The 20,552-nt window shown below is 46.6% G+C and overlaps 3 protein-coding genes across 5 annotated transcripts; 2 read left to right on the forward strand and 1 right to left on the reverse strand.

Moving 5' to 3' along the window:
• The first annotated feature begins 355 nt into the window (after positions 1-355).
• On the forward strand, positions 356-6,045 carry LOC4339279 (ubiquitin carboxyl-terminal hydrolase 25). 3 transcript variants are annotated; one of them, XR_001546206.2, is made up of 9 exons: positions 356-900; positions 999-1,491; positions 2,655-2,730; positions 2,837-2,929; positions 3,455-3,541; positions 3,626-4,383; positions 4,735-4,863; positions 5,433-5,664; positions 5,748-6,045. XR_001546206.2 is itself a non-coding variant. In XM_015784799.2 (8 exons), exons 1-8 carry the CDS (start codon positions 723-725, stop codon positions 5,551-5,553), a joined length of 1,935 nt encoding a protein of 644 aa, XP_015640285.1. In that variant the 5' UTR covers positions 356-722; the 3' UTR covers positions 5,554-5,668. The 3 variants fall into 3 exon arrangements, 1 of the variants encoding a protein (XP_015640285.1); XR_001546207.2 differs by lacking the exon at positions 2,837-2,929; XM_015784799.2 differs by lacking the exon at positions 5,748-6,045 and having other exon boundaries at positions 5,433-5,668.
• A 2,185-nt stretch (positions 6,046-8,230) lies between these two features.
• LOC4339280 (F-box protein At5g46170) lies at positions 8,231-12,646 on the forward strand. Its single transcript, XM_015781847.3, has 2 exons — positions 8,231-10,433; positions 12,115-12,646. Exon 1 carries the CDS (start codon positions 9,163-9,165, stop codon positions 10,399-10,401), a length of 1,239 nt encoding a protein of 412 aa, XP_015637333.1. The 5' UTR covers positions 8,231-9,162; the 3' UTR covers positions 10,402-10,433; positions 12,115-12,646.
• Positions 12,647-17,056: 4,410 nt separating this feature from the next.
• Positions 17,057-19,373, reverse strand: LOC4339281 (tyrosine decarboxylase-like). Its single transcript, XM_015782946.3, has one exon. The coding sequence runs from the start codon at positions 18,925-18,927 to the stop codon at positions 17,230-17,232; it is 1,698 nt and encodes a 565-aa protein (XP_015638432.1). The 5' UTR covers positions 18,928-19,373; the 3' UTR covers positions 17,057-17,229.
• Between the last annotated feature and the right edge of the window lie 1,179 nt (positions 19,374-20,552).

The raw sequence follows: 20,552 nt of genomic DNA on the forward strand, positions 1-20,552 counted from the left end.
GCTTCACACTTTGAAAAATATGTTTTTCAGATAATTTTTTTCACGACATTGTTTAGATCACTTTTTTTTAAGCTACTTGTAAAATTTATACCTTAGAATGTTTGGTTTATTTATATAATTAAGTAGATAATCGTAACAACATTCCGATTCCGTTTGATAATATATAAACCAAACAGGTAAAACAGGAGATGTCATAACGCTTGAGTCGCAGATAGGTAACGCTTGTGTTCGGTATCTTGTCCAAATAGGATCCGACCGATTACACTCTCTTTGGGAAAACACTTGACCAAATCTTACCCACTACCGAACACAACCCTAGTGCACTAGCTATCCGCCTGGTTTTCGAGTTTCCAACGAGCCAGAAGGAAGCCCAATTTTTCCCAAAAGAAATCCACCCCCGATATCAAAATCCCTTCTCCCTCCCCTCTCGCCGCCCTCCTCCTCCTCCTCGTCGCCGTCCTCCTCCTCCTCCTCGATTCGAGGGGTGCCGCCGCCGCCGCAGCTCCAGCATCCGCGAGAGGCTCGCGTTGGGGATCGCCAATTTCCACGCCACGGTGGCCAATCCCCCGCGGCGCGCGCTGGTGGGCGATGCGATCGGATGAGGTGTTGGCGACGGCGGCGGCGCTGCGTGGTGGTGGAGAGGAGGAGGAGGAGGAGGGCGTCGAGCTTCCCCGCGGCGGGGTTTCGGCCACCGCGCCTAGGAGGAGGAGGAGGAGCCGGTGATGGCGCCCGCCGTTCAGCCGCCGCCGTCCCCGCCCCCGCCGCGGCGGCCCCGCTCGGGCCCTCCACCGGGGCTGAAGAATCTCGGCAACACCTGCTACCTCAACAGCGTGCTACAGTGCCTCGCGTCGACCCCTCCCCTCGCTACCTTCTGCCTCTCCTTCCGGCACTCCAATCTGTGTACGAAACCCTAGCTCATACTTTCTTCCTGTTCTAATTGATTGTATGTATTTGGGCGATTCGCCAGGAAGCTGATATGTTCGCCTGTTGGCATGCAGGCAAGAAGGTGTTGCCGAACAAGGACAAGGAGTGTGTGTTCTGTGTGGTGGAACGGCAGATCTCGCGGCTGCTTCGGACCGAAGCAGGGGCGCTAGACTCGCCAGCGAAGATCATACGCTGCCTGCCGCTCTTTGCCGAGCATTTCCGGTGGGGCCGCCAAGAGGATGCGCACGAGTTCCTGCGCTATATTATAGACGCTTGTCACACCGCTGGTCTGCGCATACGCAAGCGGCTACCTGCGTCAAACGCCAATGGGGACGCTGGCGAGGAGGAGGTCCGGGTGCAAGGGCCATATATGGTGATGAAGGAGACATTTGGCGGTGCGCTGCTCAGCCAAGTGAAGTGCCTCACCTGCAAGGGAGAGTCAAACAAGACCGACGAGATAATGGATATCAGCCTCGACCTGCCTGGAAGCAATTCTGTTGCTGATGCGCTTGCCCGTTTTTTTCAGCCTGAGATATTGGAGGGTTCAAACAAGTACAGCTGCGAAAGGTACATTTTATCCGCTAGTTAGTTGCTGATAAATTGTCAAGTGGTTCTAAGTCGCCTAGGCAGTACGGACGTGGGCATGGCAGCATGGTGTCTAGCTCCTTGTCACACTACGCAGCATGCTGGAGGCAGGATGGCACCTAGCTCCTAATCGGACTATGCAACCGCTTTCTTGTTATTACCACGTTAGACTGGATAGTGACACGTAGCGTGAGGGCAAACTAACTACTTTTTTAACTGTATTTTGGTATAGCTTAATTAGGGCTTGTTTTTGATGAGGGATCTAGATGGAAATATAATTATTCTAAGTCCAATAGTAATTTTTTTATTTAGTTTCTTGAAAAAAAAACACACTAATGTTTTGTTAAAAAATCTCAAGGTATTTTGTTAAGAAAAACAAGTGTATTCTGGATATTTTGTAAAAAAAGTTGTAGTGTTGAATGCCTAGGTTTTCGAATGAAATGTCCAAGTTTCAAAATCTGCTAGGAATGTTTTTGCTTTCCGCTTGATTGGACTGCTTAACCCCTGTGGAAAAGGTAAGCCAGTTACGTTTTCCTTATATTTCACTGGAATCAAGTTTTCTGTTCAAATTTCCTGGAAGATTTCTTATCAGGGAATGATTGATCTAGTGGTCGTGTGCTTGCTTAATCTTGCTGACAACGGCTTTAACATTTGGTACATTTACAAAAAAGAACCTGTGTTCCAAAGGAAATTGGAAAACCTTGCCCAATTTGGAGGTCCAATTGCCTTTCCTATATTGGCAGTGGTCCATCCAATAATTTATAAGAAAAATCAATATATTATATAAAAAGCAATCATTATACATTTTACAAAGTGCGCACTCACTTTTCACAAAGGGAAAAGTAGGTAATAGATAGCTAGCCTCTTTAACCTTGCTCGTTGAGGTATTTCCCGGACGGGGCAGTTTATGCTTATAAAGGAATGCAACCCTGCCAACCACACCTTTAGGGTCTTAGGGGATTAAAGTGAGCTCAATACGAGAACCTGTTAATATTAACTGTGCTATCAGTTTCCATTTATATTCTTTTCATGAAGCCACTATAATGCTTGCCCATTCATAGTTTTGAACTTGGGTTTCCGAAATTCTTCTTATGTGTTCCGGACATGCCCTAACTTGCGAAAGGCAATTTTTTTTTGTATCGCAGATGCAAGAAGCTCACCTCAGCACGGAAGCAATTGTTTGTCCTTAGGGCACCTAAGGTGCTCGTCATACAACTCAAGGTTATCAATCTTCATTCCTGATATTTTTATTCTATAGAACTTGTTATTGATTAAGATATGTTGCTGATGACCTCTGTTTACTTCCATTCTGGTTTGTTGCCACTAGAGATTTGAGGGAATAAATGGTGGGAAGATCAACAGGAACATAGAATTCAAAGAGACTCTCTTTCTTTCTGACTTCATGTATAATAAAAACCAGGTTCAGAATATCCTCTTGATTGTTACATTAGTATTTGTTGCTTGTTCTACATGTAGTTAATAATGTCAAACTAGTCGTGGAAACAAGTTATGTCAATCGTAGCAATCCATCAAGCAGTGACCACATGCTGGCTGTTTATGTAATTTTATTGTGCTACTTTTTTGCATTTATGCTACAGCATGAAGTCATAAATCTTTAAGGATCATTTTTTTTCTGCAATTATTGTTAGGTGAACTCTCCAAGAATGTTGTTTAGGATCAAGAAATTCTGGATTATATATGTCTTATAGTTATATTTTGTGGCGTTTATGTGGTATGACCCTACAAGAGCTTCATAAAGTTGCAAAGAAAAGTTCCATAGGGTCAAACTACATCTGGACTATGACACAGCATTTTAGGATTATTCTTCACTTGAAATCACTTTCATCCGCATTTTTCATTGTTTGTTTTTAACATTTCTGCTAATATTTCATACCAAGAATCAGATCAGTTTGTTTTAATTATATTGCTTTGCATGGATCTGCAGGATTCACTGCCAGTATATAATCTTTTTGGCAGTATTGTTCACTCAGGGTTCTCTCCAGATTCTGGTCACTACTATGCGTATGTTAAGGTAATAATAGGCTTTTCCCCAGTACTTAAAGTCTTCAATTATTTTGCCCTGACATCTAACTAAATGATTGTTGACTATGCTCAGGATGCTATTGGTCGCTGGTATTGTTGTAATGATTCCCATATCTCCCCCTCAAGCTCTCAGGATGTTCTATCTGAGAAGGTCTACATCCTATTCTATATTCTGAGTACCAAAACTCAAAAGCCTAGTACAAATGGTTACTCTTCTAGTGCAGCTAAATCTTCCAACAGCAATGGAAATGGCATATCAAATGCCACATCTAATGAGCCCCTGAAGATACCACTAGTAAAACAGAATGGACTATGTTCTAGTAAAGGTATTGCACCGCCACCCCTGAAGAATGGCAAGATTGCACCAGGTATGCACCTCAAGCCAATCCACTTGAAGAATAATGGAACGGGGAAAGTTTCTTCAAATGGCAAGGCAAGCATCATTCCGGGCAATAAGCTAGAAGTTAGTGAGGGTTTAACACTGCCAGCAGTGAATGGCCGTGACTCTGGAAAATATGCAGAACCCGGTAAAATGAATGCTAATGGTAGTGTTTCTTGCAATAAGACGGATGTTAATTCACAGAGAGTGTTGCCCAATACGAATGGAAATGGAAATCCAATTCACTTTTCTGATCTTCAAGAGACCATTGATGCTAAGGCTACATGTGCTGAGCAATATTCTGAAAAGTCATCTATTGCCAGTTTGGAGGATTCTAAAAATCCTGTTTCATGCCATGAAATGTCTGCAGTCATAGTAAAGGATGTGGTATCTTCGGGTAAGGACAGTTCTTCCTTGAAGCACCATCTTGAAGAAGGGAAGTTTAAGGAAATGTAAGTCTCTAATGGGCAGGAACTATTTTGCTTTTGTTATTTGTAGCTATTTCCATGAAGCACTGATTGTCCATTCTGCTTTATCTTTTCTCTAGCAGTTTCAGATGTTATACAACTTGCTGATTGTATGTCTGAAATTTTATGAAGTTATACTAACAATTTTCATGCTACAACTACAATTATTCACACATATTTAAAAAATGTTTACTGCAGTTTGTAGTGTATGTTGTAGAATCTTCACACATATTGTTCATTGGAGGAATATGTAATGGTTGCCTTTTTTTTTGTTTTTGAATTTGGAACATCTTTTTGTTGAACTTACTGTGCGTTTTATTATTTAATTAAAAACAGGCTTGCTGAATCGGCATCTTCTGAGCTTCACTTGTCTGGTTGGGTGGATGATGTCCGTAATTTCATGCACACTATAAAGAGACGCCGTCTACAAAATACAGGCACGCCTCAAGATAGTGACACAATGAGGTACTTTGATGTGACATTTTTGTGCAACTTTATTTTTTTTTCTTACAAGATTCTATAGGTGGATAAGCTCGTATGCCTTTATTCTTTGGTTGTTTTGCTAGTTATATCTTTTTGTCTGGAAATGTTTCCTTCATGTTCTGCATTATTGCCCCAATTCAACCTTGATCCATAACTATGCGTTGCTAGAATTTTGGTATTTCGTGGCTGCAGCATCAGTATTATAGTTTTAGTTACTGACAAAATACCCATGCTTTGCTATGGGTAAAAGAAAATATATATTATGTCAAAGACATGTTTGCTTATTTGAATACATGATATTCATTTGATTCAAATAAACATTAGACTATTGTATAATATCAGAAAATATAAGGGACTAATTTGAAAAAAGTACAAAAGTAGTGGTGCACTAGTGTCTTTTATAGTACTCTCTCCGTTTCGGAAGCCCCACACTGCCACACAAGTCATACGTCAAACATGATTCAATGGCTTCCATTTCTCTTCTGTGCTATTGCTTACATCATTCAATGGCTCTAATATTTGTATATTTCTCTCTTTTTTTGGCAATGCAGAAAGGAGCTGATAAGCGAATCTGGAAGAATATTTAGGTCAAAAATTCCAGAATCGCTGAGGGAGCATCTCATTCAAGCCCTGCGGTCATATTACCAGGACAAATTTTCACTGGGAGGATAAATTTTGTGCGGCGGTTCATTAGAAACTTAAGAAAATGTATCTGTATTTACCATTTTGTAGAATGGCAAATTGATGGTGGATGTATGTTCCATGTGGTATATGTTTGCTCTGGTAATTACCTGTTTGCCTTCTTTATTTATTTATTACTATATATTGCTCTGCATTGCTAACTTATCTTATGCTTGGCGGTTCAGGTTCAACGGAATCCTGTTGGTCAACTACCAGCTCCTTGTGCGGCTTATTTTTGAGGCATTTTTGTTATCCAAATGAGGTTGAGACGTAGAGTGGCCAAATTACATGTAAAATATTGTCTTCTTTTTGCTGTTGCTCCTGATTCTATAGGCTTAAACAACACCAACAACCCCCATTCCTTCCCTTCTGTCTAGAATGTAGAAATTGTTTTTTCCCTTCTGTACAATAATAGTTCGCAGATTAGCAGTGTATGGGGTTTTTGACCTTTACTGAAGGAAAAGCCCGTTTGTGGCTTCAGTACTGGGTTTGTTCTGAATTAGTGTCCATTGCATAGAATTGCTGGTAAAATCATCAGAATATAAATTATCCAAAAGCAACATGTCGTTTGGACAATTAGACTTAGGACTTGTTAGGTATCGCGCCAGGACAAGCATGAATGTTTGGTTAGCTAGGGGAAAAAATAGCTTAGCATAGCATCCAAACAGGCCTACATCTATTAGTTACCATGTTCACTGTGCTGATCATCCAATTGCCATTGCTTTGACTTTGCGTACAGCAGCACGGACATTTGAACATATTGCTGGTTGGTGCGTAATGGGATAAGAGAGCATCGAAAATGAAAAAAAAAAGAAAAGAAAAGGGAAGTAGAACAATAAAAAGGGGTGGTTCATGTTTGCTTGTCGCTGGCGTCTGAATTGTTCTTCGTGTCTGCATCATTTTCGAATCGGCGCGTGTAAGCTAAGAAAGCGGACTGAAAACCTTTAAAATCGGATATCCATCCCCGTTAATCATTGAATCCTGAAAACAAATGTTTTGCATGCATTGTACATCGAACTATCAATCGACAATCGTTCGCCATCCCACATAAATTGCATCTTGCCTGTTTCAAAGGTACAAAAAGACAAACGATCATCTTCAAGTCCTCGAAAACCTGATGCTAACATTTCCAAGATCAAAACGGTGTCACGAGCTCGAATTATTTCGGCAACTTGCTTTTGTATTGTTGGAAGTTGGCTGGCCAGCGTCTCCTACCGGAGCAAACGAGCCAAGGAGCGCGAGCGCGACGGCGAGCCGCTCGATCCCGCGCACCGACGGCTCGGATCCACCCTGCCGTCGCCGCCGCCGCCGGCCAACCACCGCGGGCATTATCCGGTATTCCGGTGCAGCGCGCACGTAGTACGCTACGTAGACGTGAGCTGGTTTGTCACCTGTCAACCTCGCGCTGAGACGAGCGGCAGCATCGCCAGCGAGCAGCATCATATCCTACCGAACGAACGCCCATCCACCACCACCGCGTTTCACCTTTCACGCCACCACCGCCGGTGAGCTGTGTGATGGGCCGTACTACTGCTGGTGTGTGTTGATTTGATGCTCTCACGAGCTCGTGGTGGACTGGTGGTGGTGTTTGTTTACACGCTCAAAGATTAAACAAATATTTGCCGATGGGTTTGTTGGTCAGTAGTGTGTAGACAAACAACGCAATTATCTATTTCGTCCGTTTTAAAATATTTATATCTAATATACGACGGGATACTATTTTAGTATAATAAATTTGAATAAAGAATATTCTAGCATTACTATGTGGTAATATTTTAGAACGGAGGTTGTACTCCTACTGCAATAAAAAAATAACATAACTCGAACACGAAGTCGTCACAAAGGACCTGCCTGCTTCCCGTCGGCACATCCCTGTTCCTGCTTCCGGCGTGAATCTGAACTTGTTTTTGTAAGAAGCTGTTGTGCTTAAATGGGGGTACATAGTCTAAGGGTTCCTTTAATCTGACAGGATGAACAAGATCATTTCAAGAAGAGCATGCAAAAGTTTTTATTCACTTAACAAAGGAGGATTTACAAATGCGAATTACAGTTCGGTTATCACGATGATCGGCCGTATCGATTGAGTTGGTCCAGATTTATAAACCGCCAGGTTCAAAACAAATTCAAACCAAAATTTTAACTTTTGGTAAAATTTATTTGAGTTCTACCCAATTTCGTCGATAACCCTAGCTTTAACTGCAGTAGTAAAGAAGTACTTACTGCACTTAGGCTGAGTTCGGCACTTCATTTCCCTAACTCACTTCTTTCGTTTTACTTATACAAAAGTTGCTTTAAAAATCATATTGATCTTTTTTTTAAAAAAATAGCTATACTTAATTAATCATGTGTTAAAAGACCGCTCTGTTTTTGCGTGCAGGGGATGGGTTCTCATCTTGCACTGCTGAACACAGCCTTACTTTGTCTACTAGAGTATTACTTCTATTTCAAAATATAAAAACTTAGAATCGGATTAAACACATATTATCTAAATTTGTTGTTTTAGAAACACTAAAATGTGTATTTTAGAGTGAAGTCGGTACTAGCCTCTGCCTTGCCTAGAGATTCCTGGCGGTCCTGGAGTAGGTACGGCGCCGTTAACATCCCATCAGCCATCACCAGGAGTCCAGGAAAAGGAGGCAATCAGCCGTCTCCTGTCTCCCCCGTCTCCGTGCGGGCACCGCACGGCATCTGCGGCATCTGCAGGCGCTGCACTGCAGCAGCAGCCACCCCCACCACATCCACCACCATTTCCCAAGGGAATCCCCACCCGAAAAGGCCGTGAAACCGGTCGTTTTCCCCGCACCCCCCACCTGCGCCTCCACCTGCGATGCCAAGCCGGCAGGCAGCGGCGCCCCCTCCCTCCTCGAGATGCCAAAGCACGCACGCACCTGCGCGCGCACACGAAAGCCCGCGGCCTCGCACGGCTCGGCTCGGCTCGGCTCTCCCGAAGGAAAGGAGAAAAGAAAGACGGGGAGAGAAAAAAACCGTGCGCTGCACTGCAGGCAGCATCAGTGCATCACCACCAACTGGCGTTCGCGTCCCCTCGCTTTATCCAATTTACAAATGGTCTTTATTAAACAAAACCGATGGTTTTCTTTTGACCCTTTTTGTCTTCATTAACACAGGAATCTCGCGTGTATTGTGACAGATATTTGTGTCATTATGTGCATTTCTTGAAATGTTTTTTTGGGGTATAATTTCACTAGTAGTATTTTAAATTGGTTTTTAGGCTAAAAAGTGAGTAGCATCTTTTGTCCCTGGATAATTTACTAGACCTTAATAGGAGTATTCAGTACGATTGGCATTAGTGAGGATTTCACAGTTTTTAAATAAAAAAGGAGAGAGGACTGACAATTTGCAGCTCGCACCGACACTGCATAGATAATTGGCGTCTTCAGAACTGACAAAACTGACTTTTGTTTTTAAAATTCTCTCTTCAAATTTGTTTGTAATTTGAGAAAATTTGAGGGATCATTCTGCATTTTGCCGAATAAAAGCGAGTCTGCAAGAGATTGCCAACCGTCCACCTCTCTCTCTCTCTCTCCCACGCCACGCCACGCCACGCTTCTCCTCCTCCAGATCCGGTTCGCCTCGCCGGCGATGGCCGAAGATCCGGCGGGGTCCCGCCGCTGGCGGTGCGACGCCGGCGACGAGCACGGCTGTTGGCTCTCCTCCTCCGCCGGCGGCGGCGGCGACGACCACTTCGACCGCCTCCCCGACCCGCTCCTGCTCGTCATCTTCAACCGCATCGGCGACGTCAAGGCGCTCGGCCGCTGCTCCCTCGTCTCCCGCCGCTTCCACGACCTCGTCCCCCTCGTCGACTCCGTGCTCGTCCGCGTCGACTGCGTCATCCCCGACGACCCCGCGTCCTCGTCGTCGTCGTCGTCCTCGCCGTCCGCCGCGCCATCCTCCCCTACGGCGTCCGCGCGCGCGCGCACCGTCTTCTCCCAGATCGCGCGCATCGTGCTCGGCGGCATCGTCAAGCCCATCCAGGCGCTCGGCCAGATACTCTCCCCCGCCAACTCCGCCTCCGTCCTCGCAGCATCCGTCACCTCCTCCCCCTCCTCCTCCTCCTCCTCGTCCTCCTCTTCGCCGCCGCTTCCCGGTGACGTGTCGCACCACTCGCCATCGGAGGTGCTCCGCTCCTTCAAGGAGCTACGCCGCCTGCGGATCGAGCTCCCCGCCGGCGAGCTCAGCATGGAAGAAGGCGTGCTGCTCAAGTGGAAGGCGGACTTCGGGTCCACGCTCGGCAGCTGCGTCATCCTCGGCGCCTCCTCCGCCGGCAAGGACGGCGGCGCGGGAGCAGCTCCCGCTGTTGACTGTGGCGAGTCCGACGAGACAGGGAGTATTCCGGAGTCGTTCTACACGAATGGGGGGCTGAAGCTGCGGGTGGTGTGGACAATCAGCTCGCTGATTGCTGCGTCTGCGCGGCATTACTTGCTGCAGCCGATCATTGCCGACCACACGACGCTGGAGAGCCTGGACCTGACAGACGCCGATGGGCAGGGAGTGCTCACCATGGACAAGTGGCAGCTGCAAGAACTGCGGGTGAAGCCGGTATCGGCATCTGGGGGCTCACACAGGACGCTGATGCCAGCGCTTAGCATGCGGCTGTGGTACGCGCCTCACATTGAGCTGCCCGGGGGTTTGGTGCTGAATGGAGCAACATTGGTAGCCATTAAACCAACCGAGGAGGCAACAAGGGACACGGTTGGGAGTGGGATTGCTGGGTCTGCAGGTGGATGCTGGGTTTCAGATGCCTTTGAGGAGCCGTATCGGACAGCCGTGGGGATGCTCCTGAAGCGGAGGACATATAGCCTTGAGATGAACTCGTTCTAAGCTGATGGCAATTTGGAAGTTCTATCCGTGAGGTAAATTCTGCACTGCATTCAATACTATGTTTGTCTAATTATCTTCAGCAATTGCTGTTTGCGATGCCATGCTTTGGCTTCTCACATTGTAGCATTTGCTTCAACAACATTGTTGCTTATTCGTGGAAAAATTAACACGCGCTCACCAGTATAAACTTGCATAGTAGTAAACAGCACGAGTCTTCGAATTTCTGAAATTTGGTTTATGAGGCTTGCCATGACTTCAGTTAGGTTGTCATAATCAAACAAAATAGCACAACCTTTCGCTAATTTGAATGCGAGGTTGTAAGGAGTTGGAGGAGATCTGTTGTTTTAGCTGACTCGTTATATCCTTGAGTCTTGTGGTTATTCCTACTAGTATATAGCAAGCTTCCCGTATCAGTTTACATGATCTGGATATGCATTTCTTGGCTGCCAAATTAATGGAACTTGATTCACATCATATCTTCCACTAACATCATGTGCTTTGAAAATACATCGTTTTCCACTTGACATCTAATCACGATTTTCTGTATCCAGCAGTAACAAATGAACAAAGCATCATTCATTTTTCTTGAAGAATACTCTGTAGCTGAAAGTATTCTTTTTTGCGGTAGGCACAATAACCTTCACTGAACTGCACTGAAATAAATAAAATCACTCATCAGTGGTGATGTACAAAACATATATCGAGTTTTATTTTATTTTTTGTCCATGTTGCTTATGAGAATTGTTCCTGTAAATTCTGAGAGTCTGGCAATCCACCAAGTTTACATCCAGAAACAAAGGGGCGTTGCATGAGCTACTGTCTTTCTTTGCAACTAGTAGAAGCAAAACAACCTAGATGACCAACCCTCTTTACTTACCTTAATGTATTGTTACAGGGTATGAATCACGCATACCAATATGTGCCACGGTCTGTAATCTTTTGTTGTTTTTTCTTACCATTCTTGTATAAGAACTGTAGTCATCAAGGACCATCCATTCCATTGCTAGTTTGAAATTATGCAATTAGGGAATAGAAAAGTACCAAAAAGGGTTAGGCTATTAAAAGGTGTGTATGGTTTTTATGGTGAGAATGGTGTTCCAACATTTATGATCTATGTACTGATCATTTGATTGTACATCACCACCACGGAATCGTGGATCACCCAGTATGGCCCCACATGATACATACTTTACTTCTAAATAACTAATTACTTAACCAGTTCTCATGGTGGAATCTTCTGCACCTCCTTGTATTGTTGGAGGGCGTGTCACATGCCACTTCCTTAACTCTTGAGATTCGTTTTAGCCGTAGATCTGCTGCACGAGAGAATAGAAAGAGGAAGGAAGATCCCACCTGGATGCAGGATCCACTTGTTTTTTTTAAAAAAAACTTTATAGATCATTTTGAAACCCTCTGAAATAGTCCCCTTTCATTTCGCAAATTGCAAAAAGGAAACAAAATCAGCAATTTTACTTAAGAAAATGTCCAATGCCTTGTTAACTCATGCATGTGCACTTGGATACTTGATGCAATAACAAAGATATTTGAAAAGCAGAGAACATATATTATGTTTGCATTATGCTTGTTGTGTTTTGCAAGATCAACAGTTCCACCATTCCACTGTATGTTTCCATGGTGTAGTAGTAAGCTTTAAGCAACCAATGGATTTGTTTTTGGCGTGTTGCTAACATCTTATATTTCTCTCCTTTTCAGGATGTTAATTTATTGCAAGTTGCAACTCAAAGTACTACGCGGCATAAGAAATGGAGTAGAAGTTCACTGGCTGCCTGTTTTACTCCGGCACACGCCCTACCCAGACATGCTGCAAGTTCTTATTTAACGCACTACTTGTCTTGAGCATCTGTCAGCAAGGACCTGAACGGAGGCTATACAACCGATGATGACGAGAAGCCGAACATGCATCCTAGTTTGTTGGAATTGCTGGGCTACTCAATGTTGAGCTTGTTGTTTGCCTCTTTGAGGAAGCCCGTACCTCTCCCAGACGTTGGTAGCACGGATAATTTGTGCCATGCCAAGCTGTTAAGTGCTAATCCTAATTTATCTTCCAGTACTCAGGAGTCCTGTACCGTACTTTTTGCAGAAAAAGTTTGTAGTAGTACATGCGAGGTTACTCTGTTTCTGTACATCAATATTCAAGGGCACAACTAGCAGAATCTTGTGTAATTGAGCACTGACGTACGTAGCATTATCAATTATGCAGTGAATCCAAGTGCTTACGCATGCATGTGTTTTTCGTCGCTGCATCAATATTGCTCTGCGTTTTCCTCATGCTGCTCGATGTATGTCGTCTCGCGATCTGCGAACAGTATTTTGGATTGGATGGTGTTGTTTGTCGCGCGTATCGGTGAGAAACTGAGTATAATGGAAAGCCAGATCGAGATCGGTGGCATCGCCAAGCGCAAGCGGTTGCCTCGCCTGGAGCCGGACGACGGTCGCCTCTGGTCGAGTGCCTCCCGTCCGACGCACGCGGGATATCCGTGAGCTAGCGCCGACGGACCACACTGCATATGCTTCGCGATCGATCACGGATTCGCAGGCGCGGAGGGAGCCACAGCCCACAGCCATGTGGCACGGGACAGCCTGAGCTGCCGGGGGAAGGATCATGAAGAGGACCTTGAATTCGTTCGTGGATGCTAACAATCTTGAACATTGCCAAAACTTATCTCCACTGCAAAATTTGGTAATTAATCTTCTAACATAAAGCTCGGCAAAAGTAACAAACAAAATACAACTTGTGCTTCTCGACCTTATCAAATATTGAGATTGCTCCCTGCAAAAAAAAAAAAAGGATTGGTAAAATTTGATATAACTATTTAAATTATATGGAAAAAACACTGAAACATCCACTCGAGAGTTTAGAACCATTTTCCGTTTATTATTGTGTCCTCCCGATGTATAGGAATGACAGATCTATCTTGTGTATCTATAATTGTCGATATATTACCTCTTTCGGGATCATGACAAATCACATATATCACATAACTATCTCGATGTCCCCGGTCCCGGATCGGTATAGTGACTGTAAGTTAATTAAGAGCTACTCACCGTTTGATCTAATTTAGACAGGACAGATCACACACAAAACCACTGTTTATGGTCCTATATTGCAAGAGTGCGTACCACCGTTTGATGTATAGCAAGCTGTAGCATGACACGAAACGTTGTTTACGTTACCGTTACTGTATCTAATTTAAACGGATCAACGGTTGGTATGGCCGTTTATACGTATACCATGAGCGATCCGTCACGTTTAGACAATGCATGCTCTATCACTCGCTTGCGAATACATAATTCCGTCATTAGCGATTAATCAGCCATTTTCTATTTGTCGGTCGTATAATAGACGTGTACGCTTGAAGCTCTTATATGAAGAGCGGACGGGAATCACAAACATCAGATTTCGATTAATAATCGTCCATATTTTGATAATTAAGTTGTTTGATGGTACGTACCCTCTCCGTTCGTCCGACATATCCGTATCTCTTTGATTGTTGAAAATCGGAATGTACAGACGAAATTGCTTTGCATTTCTCGAGCTGCAAATCACAACAGAGATCTGAATCGCGACGTCTCTTGTCCCTTGACCCAGTTAGGGCTGGATATCGAGCCAGCTCGGCTCGGCTCGGCTCGGCCTGGCGGCTCGTTATCCTAACGAGCTAAAAGTCTAGCTCGGCTCGGCTCGTTTGTAATCTCGAGTCCAGCTCGTTTGGCTCGCGAGCTTGCAGTCGAGGAGGCATCGAAGGCTCGCGAGATTAGATGATTTTTGCTAATTGAGTGCTCATGGGAAGAAACAAATCTTGGGAAGACCCCTCCAACCAAAATAAAACCAAAACCAACCAAAATCCATCTGCATTTAGCTCGACAAATTAATCGATGGGAAAAAGAAAAAGAAACGCAAAGCAAGTGATCCCCAAATCAAGCAAAGCAAGAGATCCCCAAATCAAACAAACTGGAGTAGAAAATTAAACATTTAACTCCCAACTTCCAGCTGCATGCAAATCAGTTCACTCATCAATGGAACAAATGGAGGCACTGGCCTCTCTGCACGATGATGGATGCAGGACGCAGGGGTTGCTTCACGTGGATTTGGCGATGGCTCCGCACGACGGCTGACGGTGCTTGGCGGCGGGGACTTGCGCGGCAGTAGGGACGAGGACTCCGCAGGACACGACGATGACGATGGTGGCTGCGGCCGCACCCGACGGGAGTGGGGGCTTCGCGCGCCAATGGCTCGGCGACGGCTTCGTGCTTCCCTCGATCGATGCTGTGCCTAAAGCTCAGGCAGCAGCCGAGCAGGACGGGCTGGACGGCCGACAATGCTGCCACAAGACGGGAGGAGTCAATTGAGTGGTTGCTATTGACCTACCACGGTGAAAGGATAAGGTTGACATTGGAAGGCTTTATCGTGGGTGCTGCATCGTGGGCCTTGACACACGCCTGGGCTCCTGGCCAGTGATGCCTGGCTCGTTTTGGCTCGCGAGCGGCTCGTGAGTTAGCTCGAGCTAGCTCGTTATGACTAACGAGCCGATACATGAGCTCGGCTCGTTAACAATTCCTAACAAGCCGAGCCGAGCTGAGACGAGCTAACCACGAGCCAAGCGAGCTAACGAGCCATGAGCTTTTCGTCCAACCCTAGATCCAGTACAGTGTCCTGAGGCATGAGGAGGCCCCAACGAATTATCTGCTTCGTTTGTTTGTTAATTATTAGGGGATGTTAACATGTTTAGTTGCTAGTCACATATTATCACGTCTAAGGTTAGACATATTTGATTATATTGACAGTTGTTGGTTATAGTCATAGTTGTGGTAAGATTTTTTTTTCTAATAAATTGGGTCCCATATGTCATTGATTTATGAAAGTGTGGCAAGATTCCCTTAGATTTGCTAAGGTGTGGCTAATAATTTGATCGTATTAACTTAAGCAAGTGTGGCAATATTTATTGATAAATAATGGTAAAGTATGGCTAGGAAGCAAATACACCGGGGCCCCTTTGAATTGTAGGAATAAAAAAACGAAGGAATAGGAAAAACATACGATTCTAATAGGGATGTAAGTGTAAAACAGAGGATTACAAAATACAGGAAAAACACAGGAATGATCGTTTGATTGGACTGCAGGAAAAACATAGAAATTGGATGAGAGAGATTGTCGGTGACATGAGGCCGGGAGTATCATGACTAGAGGCTTGAGGCAGACACAATCGCCCACGTGGCCTGGCACCCTCGGGGGGCGTCGGGCCCGAGGGTGATGTGTTCGCCCTCCTCTTTGTCTCCCCGAGGGGGTCGGACTGCTCCCGCCTCGGCCCCGAGGGCCGAGGCGCCCCGACCCCTTGTGGGTTTTGCGCCGCGTATATGGGGTAGGTGAGCATAGCGGGGCTCACCTAACCACATTTATTGCGGTTTGGACGAGCGCGTCACGCCGCATGTAACGCAGTGCAGCGCGCTCGTTTATCCGGTCTGTGACCAGTCACAAACCGGTCAGATCGTGGGTTAGGTGGCGACAGGCGATCTGACGCACGCCTCGCCCCATCCCGTCAGGACGAGGGCTTCTAGGCGCTCGTCCCCAGCTGGAGCTAGCGTGTTACCTCCCAGAGATGGCACGTTAGTCCTGGTCAGATATATGCCAGGCTTCATCCTAACCATTACAAGCAAGATATTGTATGAAGAAGAAGGGCGAACATGCAGATTGATAAACTGACGCGTGGTGGACAAGAATGACCGATTTGTGACCGGTCTGACACTGGTCATATCGTCAGCAGACAGTCATGTTCCCACGTCGCGCCTGCTTCCGGCGGAAGTGGAGGTAGGTATGGGCCGTCCCATCAGAAGGTCATTCAGACGGCAACCATACAAATCTCCGTCCATTTATGAAAAGATAGGATAAGTCCCCACACAAAAAAGAGAGATGGTGCATGTGGTATCCCCTTGAGATATAAAAGGAGGACCTTGCCCACTTAGAAAAGGGGAACGATCCGAGAACGATCGGGGACTGGACTTTTCCAGATTGGGAACCCAGAACAAGGGAGAGGTTGGCTCATACTTTGTAGCTCCTTCAGACACAGATCTCCCAAAACACAGGAGTAGGGTATTACGCTTCTCAGCGGCCCGAACCTGTATACATCGCCCGTGTCTTGTGTGTTTCCGGTCTCGCGAACCTTCCACATACAGAGAGCTTAGAATCTCACCCTGAGTCCCCGGCCGAACCGGCAAAGGGGGGCCTGCGCGGTCTCCCGGTGAGGAGCCCCACGCTCCGTCAGAGATGGACTCAAAGGATTTTTACCAAGAGGTTGGACCTCTTGCTAAGTTTCCTTCAAAACCTATATGCAATAAGCCATTCCATAAAAATTTTGTAGGATTTAGAAAACTTCAATCCTTTGAATCAAATGGCTACATAGGAAAATTTCCTATAGGATTTCAATCCTATGAAATTCCTTTATAATTCCTTTGATTCAAAGTGGCCATTACTACTAAGAGCATGCCCAACAATCACCCAATTGCCTTATTTTTGTTTCCGCCCATTGTTTATAAGCTCGTGCAAAACGTTTACGCTGATCATCAAATATTTTAGAGACGTACGGCCTCCAAAACAATGGAAAAGGTACCGACAGCATATATATATATCCGGCATATCATATCATCAAAAACTAATTTATAATTAATTGTCCGGTCAAACTCGCCTAACAAATACGATTTTTTTTTTTGAAAAAACAACTGGCATGTCCAGCTGTCCTCTCTAACCAAAGGTAATCCAATTTACTTGCCCAAGAGGAAATACACAGCGTAAGAACGGAGTGTTCGATACACAGTTCACAGCTCCCATGGACCGGAGCGACATCCCATCGTCGTCGTCGTCGTCATCGCGTGCGGCTGATCTGCGCCATGGTCGTCGCCGGCGGCGTGGTCCTTGGTACGAGCAGTGTCAGCGGCGGCGCCGGCGGTGGCCAAGACGGCGGCGGCCTGCCCCTGCACGACGCTCCACGCCTCCCGGACGTGGTGCTCCTCGGTGAGCGAGTTGCCGACGGCGCAGCGCAGCACGTACATGCCGCCCACCACGGCGGAGCTCATGTACGCGCGCCCCGTCGCGTTCACCGCCTCGAGGAGCCTCCTGTTGAGCTCGTTGCTGGCCGTGAGCTCGTCGCCGCCGACGAGCTGTGCGGCGGCGCCGCCGCCGCGCAGCCGGAAGCAGACCAGCGCGAACTGCCTCGGGACGGGCACCTCGAACCGCGCGTCGGCGCGCACCATGCGCTCGAGCGCGGCCGCCATGCGGACGTGGGAGCGCACGACGGCGCGCAGGCCGTCGACTCCGTGGCAGCGGAGGACGAGCCACAGCTTCAGCGCGCGGAACCGGCGGCTCAGCGCGACCTGCCAGTCCTTGTAGTCCACCGCGGCGTGGTGGTGGTGGTCGCCCCTCGCGGGCCTCGCCGCCGCGGCCGCGTCCTTGAGGATCACGTCGTCGTCGGTGCCGAGCGCGGCGACGAGCGCCGCCGGCCGCGCCACCCACAGCGCGCAGCAGTCCATGTTGGCGAGAAGCCACTTGTGCGGGTTCGTGCTGAACGAGTCCACGGCCTCGGCGCCGGCGATGGCGTGGCGGAACTCCGGGCACACGCACGCGGCGCCGGCGTACGCCGCGTCCACGTGCACCCACACGCCGCGCCCCTCCACGGCGGCGCACAGCTCGCGCAGAGGGTCCACCGCCGCCGTCGGCGTGGTCCCGACCGTCGCGCACAGGAACAGCGGGACCCTCCCCGCCGCTTCGTCCGCGGCCACGGCGGCCTGCAGCGCCGTCGCCGTGAGAACGAAGCCGCTCTCCCGGCACGTCGGTATCTCCCGGCAGTTACCACGGCGAATGCCGGCGATGCGCGCGGCCTTCTGGAACGAGAAGTGAGTCTGGTCGGAGCAGTAGACGACGAGGTCGCCGATCCTCTCCTCGCCGATCTCGGCGAGCTTCTCGTCCCTCGCGGCGACGATGGTGCAAAGCATGGCCTCGCATGACGTCCCCAGCAACGTCCCGCCGCCGCCTCCGGCGAACAGCAGCCTCTCCGGCAGGTGCAGCGCCTTGCCGAGCCAGTCAGTGACAACGACCTCCAGCTCGGTGGCCGCCGGCGAGGCTTCCCACGTGAAAGGGTTGACGTTGAGGCCGGCGGCGAGAGCCTCGCCGAGGGCGCCCACGTTGCTGGCCGTCGCCGAGAAGTGCGCGAAGTGACGTGGGCTCTGCCAGTGAGTGAGCCCCGGGAGCATGAGCTCGCGGACGTCGCGCAGCCCGGCGGTGAGCGCGTCGGGCTCCGGCGTCGACGGCGCCGTCGCCGGGAGCTTCCCGGCGAGGAAGCCTGGAGCGACGGCGGGGCGCACGGGGTAGTCGTTGATGCCGGCGTAGTAGTCCGCGATGAAGTCGACGACCTGCCGTCCCTGGCGCCGGAACTCGCCGGCGTCCAGCGGGCGGCGGCCGAGTAGTGGCGTAGTAGCAGCTACAGGGAAGGCGGCGTCGGAGTGATTCAAGATGGCCATGGATGGCAGACGCAGGAGCCAATCGAACGGAGAGGAGTTAATAGCTCTGGATTCGACTAATTAGTGGATTGTGTTCTTTGGATAATGGCTATTTATAAGCACAGATAGATTTTCCGGCTGGCAAAAAATGGTCTGCGGCAGTGCCGCACCGCGCGCGTCCCTCCGCGCGACATGAGAGGAGGCGGCGGACTGCGCGTTGGCTCCCGTTTTTTCCCTCTCTTTTTTTCTGTGTTTATTCCGTACCTTCTGTTTTCGTTTTTTTGTTTTTTTATTTTTTCGGTTTTAATACGTACGTATGCTAACTTTGTATATGTACAAATACAAACTTTATATACATGTATACAAAGTTTGTATACTCGTATGCTACGTGTATTTTTTGTGTTTTATACATATATATTACAAATTTTTTATACACGTATACAAAGTTTATATACACATATAAGTTTGTATATACGTGCATTTTGTGGGTTTTTATATGTACATATATCAATATTTTATACACGTATACAAAGTTTGTATACACATATATAAAGTTTATATATATATATATTTTAGGTTTTTTATACGTACACACATAAACTTTATATACATGTGTATATTTTTTTATATTAAAAGTGTGTACATATAAAAAATTATATGTATATATACACACATGTATATATATACTGCATATAAACCATATATGTATATACAAAATTTATACACATGTATATATATATATAGTATATACATACATGTGCTGTAGAGAAGAGAGACTAAGAGAGGAAAAAATGACAATCAGCGCCCCCCTGGTGCGAAATTGCTAGTTCGCGACGCGTGTCCCATCACATTGCTGCAGCCAAGCGTTTTCCTTGAGTTAAGCCGATGTCTTCCTCAGCTCGTTGGAACGGACGCCAAGCCACGGTTACCGACTGCACATGGAATTGAGCCGTTGTTTCATCAGAAGACAGAATAGATAAGGCTGATTTTATCTCTACTTTCCTAACCCACCTCCCTCGTTTTCACGCTCACGCTTTTCAGACGGCTAAATGATGTGTTTTTTCAAACAAATTTCTATATAAAAGTTACTTTAAAAAATCATATTAATCCTATCAAATTTATTTTTGCTAATACTTAATTAATTATAGGCTAAACGCTGTTTAGTTTTGCGTGTCAGAGAGTTCACTCCCGAACACAGCCTAAATATGCTGCTAACCAAGAACAGATGGATATATAGATTGTAAAACACATATGTATGTCTACAACCAGTGTAAGAAATTCTGGAATGAATTTTGGTCATTTCGGACTCTCGATACAATATTATTTCGTCCGATTTTTTTATTTTTTATTCTTTTGTGAATTTGGTAATATTCTATTTAAATTTGATCAACATTTGTTCAAAATTTTAGAAATTTCGGACCGAAATTTCGGTATATCAATGATGTCCGATAGAATCGGCCAAACGAAAAATTAAACCCTGTCTATAACACCATGTTCATAAGTCACAACAAACACCATATTATTGAAGCATGTAAATCCGTTTATATTGCAGAAGCAAAAAGAAAACCAAAACTCTTCGGGAGTAGTACAAGCTACAGGTTGCTATCTAAAGTCTCTTCTGCAATCAGCTTTCATGTACTCTGAAC

The sequence above is a fragment of the Oryza sativa genome, chromosome 5 (genome assembly GCF_034140825.1).
Source record: "Oryza sativa Japonica Group chromosome 5, ASM3414082v1".
In the NCBI taxonomy this organism is placed as follows: Eukaryota; Viridiplantae; Streptophyta; class Magnoliopsida; order Poales; family Poaceae; genus Oryza; species Oryza sativa.

Excerpts from the sequence above, each read along its gene's own strand:
- LOC4339280 (XM_015781847.3), top strand. The coding sequence starts at position 9,163 with ATGGCCGAAGATCCGGCGGGGTCCCGCCGCTGGCGGTGCGACGCCGGC.
- LOC4339281 (XM_015782946.3), bottom strand. The coding sequence starts at position 18,927 with ATGGCCATCTTGAATCACTCCGACGCCGCCTTCCCTGTAGCTGCTACT.
- LOC4339279 (XM_015784799.2), top strand. The coding sequence starts at position 723 with ATGGCGCCCGCCGTTCAGCCGCCGCCGTCCCCGCCCCCGCCGCGGCGG. Across the intron at positions 2,930-3,454 it reads TCATGTATAATAAAAACCAG|GATTCACTGCCAGTATATAA; the intron begins GTTCAGAATATC and ends ATGGATCTGCAG. Across the intron at positions 4,864-5,432 it reads CAAGATAGTGACACAATGAG|AAAGGAGCTGATAAGCGAAT; the intron begins GTACTTTGATGT and ends TTGGCAATGCAG.